Here is a 6984-nt window from a genome sequence, read left to right as displayed (position 1 = left end):
TTAGAGTTAAAGTTTTAAGTCAAGTTATTGCATTTCTTTTTCACTAGGTCTTTCGTTGCATACCTACTGATGAAGTTCATAAGTTTGCTCAGATTAAGACACACCAAACTCAGCAAGGTCTGGCTCAAACAAACCCTGCTAAAGCTCAGCTAGAGCTACAGAAAGTTCGAGGCCATCTTGTTCTGTTACCGTTATCATTCCTCAGTGAAGAGGATCTCACTCCTAGTTCTGGAACCAAAGAATATTTCCTGCCTACTTTTACATGGACATAGTAAATATTTATAAGCGTCATAATTGAAGTATCATTTGTTGGCTTTCAATTATTATAAAGTAGCTAAAGGGAACTGCATTTAAGTAAAATGTAATCTGCCACAATAAGTAATAAGACATCGAGGTTCTACCTATAGTAAACTCCTACATTTTCTGTTGAAAGATTCAGAGTGTGAAAAGTATTTATCAAAATGTTTTTGCAATATTTAGCCAAGAAATTTAAGAATTACATGTATGTTTTGATTTTTTTTTAAAGCAATGAGCCAACAGAATACTTACTAAACTTTAGTTCATTCACAGAACTGGTCTCATTGCAAAATTAAAACACTCCAAAGGTAAGGGAAGTGTGAGACAACTTTCCATCCTCTTTTTTTCACTTTTCATTCATATAATCTACACTGTTTTGAATATAGGATTGTTGTGTTTTTGTTTTTCTTTATGTTCCTATGGTGCTGGGAAAGACATTAACAAAAATTTGTTTTGTTTGAGTTTTGGTAAAGTTTATTTTATGCATGTATTGTGTGCATTCTTAAGGGTTATATATATTACATTGTTATTGTAATAGTGATTGTTAGTATGCTCAAAGTTAGCATGTATTCATATTGATTGATGTTAAAAGAAAGTCAGTCTTGCACACTAAACCAAAGGTTTTCCATTGCTAAACTTAGGAACCTCATTCAGTTTCACTTTTAATTGAATTCCATGTGTTTGTTATAGTATTGAATCTAATCTACTTCATCTATGTTAAAGTAAACGAAATGTGGCAGAAATTAATTTATTTAATCAACCCAAGGTTTTCACTGTTTAACTGACATATATGATTTTATTGGAGAAAAAAAAAGTAATAGAAAGAGGCCAAAATTAGCAATTGTTTTTTCACTCTATTTTTATTACAATCACTACATTCAGACCTAATAATATATTTTTATTACATTGTCTCATCAGCAAAACAGATGAAGTTATCATTTAGGGTTTTAATATAATGTTGGATGAGAGTATAAGTTCTCCCCTACACACACATTCTCCATGGGTATGCAAAATGTAAAACAAAAGTAAAAGTTAAGTTATTCAATTCTAATGCAACTGATCAACTTTATATTGTACTTATTTGGAAGTTAGAAAATCTTCAAACAGTGCTTGATTAGCACTGAAAACCTACGATAAGAAGTAAAAATATGGGGTTCTTTCATTCCTAGAAAAAACCCACTGAATAATTTAGTATGTCTCCAAGTAAAATTTTTGTTATTTTCTTACTATCTTTAAGATTGCCTTTCTTCAAACTTTTTGTAACTCTACTAAGAAGTATTAACATTATGGATTATATAGAAAAGTGTCTTTGGCATGAACAGATTGTCTTCTATTTTTGAATTTGTGTGTTATATGAAACAGAAATACAACTTTCAACTGTTAAAAAAAAGCAATAAGTATTGTGATGAATCTTTCAAATGTGGATATTAATGGATAATATTGAGCATGTTCGTAGATTGTTTGTTCTTAAATATTATATAAAGTATAAAGTCTTCCATAAAAGATGGTGCTACATCTTTAATATTCAGCTATATATTTCCAGTATTAACTAATGTACCAATGAAAAGTTCCATAATTTATAAAGTTTGATTTGATTTTAAAAATAAAGTTTATTGCATGAATCTTTTTGGACTTTGCTGTTTCATCTGAGTAAATTTGCCAACTTAATATAAATGGATGCTTGTGACATGAAACCATCATTTGGCCTCCTAACTTCTTGCTAAGGAAATATTTAAGTATATATATTTGTTTCAAGTATATATCACAATTTTGGATTGTACAATCAGATGCAACTAATCTAAGCTTCATGTAGATGATACTGAAGTACAAATTATAATTCAATGACAGACACAGAAAGTATTAATATATCTATATATTTACTGTTAGAGATTTTGAGTGAATAATTAAGTGAAGTAGTCCATTCACCCATAAAATTACTCTAAAACTCATAACATGAGGATGAATTAATTATACTGGAACTTAATTGGTTAATCTACACTATGTTGTACTTTTTCTTTTATTACTCAAGCTTTCAGATCAGTTACTAAAGTAGTGGCATAGGAAGTGGGAGGGGGGGGGAATTTTTCAAATTGTGCAAGTGAAAATAGGTCAAAATTAGGAAAATTACTCTCAGGAAAAGCAGGAGAATACTTCCAGGACCCTAAGGCGAGCCCTTTACTCTGGCAGTAGTTGCTGTCTGTGGTGCACATTCCCTCATTCCACTTTATTAAATAAACCTTGCCCCCCCCCACTTTAAATTTGCCTACTACATATCTGTTGAGCTTTTGAGAATTGTAGGATGTTCAATTAGTAAGAGCAACTAAAGTAACAGTTCAAAATACAAGTTGGCTAGCAACAGTAATAACAAAGAAGTGCCCTCTATAGTTTTACAAGAAATAAACAAATTGAAATGTTAAAAAATAATAGTAAGTAAAAATTATAACTGAGCCAAATTTGTATTGTTTTGTCCTAACATCAGGCTACAATGGAAAAGTAAGACAAAGAAAATTGGTAATTGAGGTTTATAACAGTATTACACCAATGAATAGTTTGATTTCTTTGATGAAAGGTAACCAGCAAGTGTGTAAAGAAAAATCATTATTTTGGTTAAAACCTGTAGAAGGACCACATCCATGTATTGATATTGCAGTAACTTCATTTTTTCTTCTTGGTGTCATCCTTGTTAATTATTTTTATATTCTTAAGGTTAATGTCGTGATTGCTATCTATTGAGCATGTAATGCAATAACTAAGTATCTGTGGAAGCATGTATGATGTCTCTTTGATGGCTTACCTTTAGGTAGGATGCTCTTAATTTAGGTGGGCTCTTAAAAATTGTCCGAATGTTACAGGTATTCATTATTCTTTTTTTCTCCAAAGTCAGGGCTCAGGGTTAGACAAAACCCTTTGGAGCATCTGGCTTCTAGATTTTGTAATTTGGTAGTTAATTAAACATTCAGGGGCCAACTGAAATATTATTAAAATTTGATGACGAGGAACCCACTTTGAGGCTAATAATGGCTGGAGACGGCTTGAATGGGTAATGAAGAAAAACTTTAATATAAGTTTTTCTTCATTACCCATTCAAGCCGTCTCCAGCCATTATGAAATATTATTAATTCTTTAGCTACAATTATTTAATGGTCAACTCCACTAATATTAAAGTGGGTACAATTAATTTACTAATATGAAGTATTAACTAAGATGGAATGTTGAAAAATACAAAACCTCTATCTTTGATATAGGTTTAAAAAATGATGAAATAAAAAACTTGAATTGTTCCTTTTTCTTAAGCCAGCTATACATTTGAAACCAACAATTCTGGATTTTTCAAACTTTACTAGTACACTGTTTTTTGGGATTCAACATTTGATTTGGTTGTCAGTCTTCTCTGTCTGCGTAATTCAATGATATATCTTAAAGAATAATGAATTGATTTTGAAGTTGACATTTTGCCCTATGTCACCCACCAATTTAATTATATGACTTTTACACTTTTCAAGTATGGAGGCTCATAATGTTTTCATGGTTATATGGCAGTGAAGAAGTGATGTCTAATATGTAATGTGCAGTTGCAAATTTATTGGATTTTAAAAGGGGGTCAAACAATTGACGACTATTAAAAATAAAATACATGAGAAGTATTGTTAGTTTTTTTATCACAGTACCGTATACAATAGTAGTGTGTTTTTTTTCACAGATTTAATATTTGACATTACCACCCCCACAGTCATGAAGGGTAATACTAATCAATATATGATCATCAAGACAAAATTTTGGTTGATCCTCACAATCTGCATCTTGCAAATTTGAGCCCTGTAAGTTCTAGGAAATATGGTATGGCAGTCCTGTGTTTATCTTCATTGTTAAGTTCCACTATACAAAATTAAAAGTGTTAATTTTATTTCTTTTTTTCACTTCCATTTACCTTTCTTTATGACAGAGGGTCAGAGAATGTGTGACATTATTAATTTCATATTCTTTTAGCAGCATTTTGACAAATGCTTCAAATGAAATATAGAGAAATGCTGATACTATAATATACCTCAGATAAAACATTCAGATTATTTTTTTTATATACCCAATATTAGAAACTGTTAAAAAGTATTTAATTTAAAATAGCTGTTGATAACAAATAACTATTGATAGTACTTGTAGTATTTCCTCTTTTTAAAGAAGGGGATTTGTGATTAATATGTTGTATGATGTTTTAATAAAATAAAACCTTTGTGAAGTTTTACACAGTGAAATATTACCTTGCATTGCTGAAGGTTTTTTTTTATGTGTAAGACAAATATGGTAATGATTATTCAGAGATGTATTTTACATTATAAAATTTTCTAAAATCAATAGGAGATTTTACATTTGATAAATTTAAGGCCTAAAATGTTTGTCAATTTATACTGTTTATCATAAGTATGGTAGGACTTATAGTAGGAATGGGCCAGATATGTAATACAAATGAAAATCTTAAACATGCTACAAACAGCATGTAAACAAAACTTTATAAGCACATTACATACACTGTTGAGTAGTAAACAAATCAACTGCAGAGTAACAAGCCACCAAAGCACTTGAGAAAGTTAGTGGAGTAAAAATAAAAATTTCACAAAACCACAAATTTGTCAATCTGACCAACTAACTAACGTTGTTGGAAAGGCATAGCTCTCTCCTGCCTTCACCTTATGTAAATCTAAACACATGATCTAACCTTAGAAAGCAAAGTTTTCAGTTCTATACATTTGACTCAAGGGTTCTGTGTTGGACAAAGCAGTTCTTTCATAGCTGTTGGTGCCTAAAACATGAGTTTCCTACATGAGGACGAATGCCACTTCTGCTGAAGTCTAACGTGGCTTTGCTCAAGTGCTCTGGACTGAAAACAAGATGGATAAGTTGTATAATTTATCTTTGAATTGTTTTCAAACTAAGTGTGACCTATTGAAATGTAAGGTAGTACTTGAAACAGTGCAATTTATAAAATATGCATTTCAAGGAAACAGAATGAGGGAAAAGGAGAAATCTTATGTTGATAACTTTGAAAATTCTTACTGCAAGAATAGAGATAAGGTTAGAATCAGTAACGCTGAATATGCGAAACAAGCCTTTACCATTAATCCAGCCAAATAAAAGACTGTCACCCTGGCTAGAGGGAAGAAAAACTATAGCAAAGATATCAACAAAAGCTAGGAAATGTCAAGAGATAGCACCAAGAAAAACTATGAGAATGTTATGCATAAAGTCCAGTCACTCTCAAGACTTAGTACAAAAAAAAGCTATGAGACAAGTGTACAAAATCTTTGAATAAAAAAAATAGGAAGTAGGAATGGGAGCACCCAAAGGTAAGAATGCAAGGTAGGAATGGATAGGATAACATTACAACACTTGGTGGTTTTTGACATGGTGCAACCTCAAATTGGGTGTGGAAATTATTCTGTCCATTCCTACTTCATGTTTTACTTTGAACTTTGATCCAATTATAGACCTGAATTGAGTTTTATCAGTAGCTAATCCTTTTTAAATGCTCAACAAATTTTAAAATTTCAAAAATCAGTGGTTTAATACTAAGCAAAGTATGGATATTCCTCTATCACTTCAGACAGCAAACACCCCCCTTATGATATCATGCATTTCAATAGGGTCCTGTAATTTGATTACATACATGTATCTGTACTTAGTTGCTGAAACAACAGAGAAATTTAGCTATAAACACCTTTCATTTAGGTTGAACAATTACTAAGTTACAAAAAGTAAATGAAATAGGAATGCGCAGAATTATGGCCACACCTACTTCGAGGTTGCACTGTGTCAAAAACCACCAAGTGTTGTAATGTTATCCCACCCATTCTTACCTTCCTTACTTTTTGGTGCTCCCATTCCTACTTTTTTTTATTTGCAAATTTTTTCACACTTGTTAATGTAATTGAGGTTCTAAGTCACATTTGTTAATTGCTTAATATATATCCCTAAGGTTTATTTACTTGACCAGTAGTTTAACATAACATAAGGATAGGGAAAACAAAGGACCTATTTCTCCATCTCGGCTGTCCTATCCTCTAAACTAAACTAAAACTATCAAATAAGTAAATAACATAAAAATCTTAAAGCCAGCCCTTATCACTCGTATAGTTATTGGGTTTTCTCTTAAACAAACTTAAAATTACTGCCTCCACAATATCTGAAGGTAACCTATTCCAAAGGCTAACCACCCTGTTAAAATATAAAACTATCTTAGCTGAAGATGACTCTTGCCCTGCCAAAATTAATTCTTGTATCCCCTATTCTTACTGTTTTCCATGTTAAGTATGAAAAAAGATGATGCATCAACACTATCAATTCTCTTTACAACTTCAAGTACCTCAATCAGATCCCCTCTAACTCTTTCCACATATGATAAACCCTTCATCCATGCACCATTCTAGTAACCCTTCTCTGAACCATTTCCAACAATTCAATGTTGTTCCTAAGGTAAGGAGCACAAGACTGAACAAAATACTCCAAATTTGGCCTGACAAGTGACCTATACAATGAAATTATAACCTCTTTAGACCTGTATTCAATATTTCTGTTGATACAACTTAAAATCCTATTTGCTCTACCAGTAGCAACAGCTTGGATGGCTTAAGAGACTGATCAACCATTATACCAAGATCCCTTTCTTTCATGACACTGTTAAGGTTATTCCCATCC

At 31.6% G+C, this 6984-nt stretch overlaps 1 protein-coding gene across 1 annotated transcript in view; it reads left to right on the top strand.

Moving 5' to 3' along the window:
* LOC106463456 (phospholipase D1-like) overlaps positions 1-4517 on the top strand; it is a 132810-nt gene extending 128293 nt beyond the window's left edge. Inside the window, exon 24 of the mRNA XM_022390947.1 lies at positions 48-4517. Coding sequence (XP_022246655.1) covers positions 48-272 — 225 coding nt within the window. The 3' untranslated portion in view covers positions 273-4517. The remainder of the gene's footprint in view (positions 1-47) is intronic.
* The last annotated feature ends 2467 nt before the right edge of the window (positions 4518-6984 follow it).

The sequence above is a fragment of the Limulus polyphemus genome, unplaced genomic scaffold (genome assembly GCF_000517525.1).
Source record: "Limulus polyphemus unplaced genomic scaffold, Limulus_polyphemus-2.1.2 Scaffold1413, whole genome shotgun sequence".
Lineage (NCBI taxonomy): Eukaryota > Metazoa > Arthropoda > Merostomata > Xiphosura > Limulidae > Limulus > Limulus polyphemus.
Note: the sequence above shows the minus strand (reverse complement) of the source record. Positions and strands in the feature narration are given on the sequence as shown.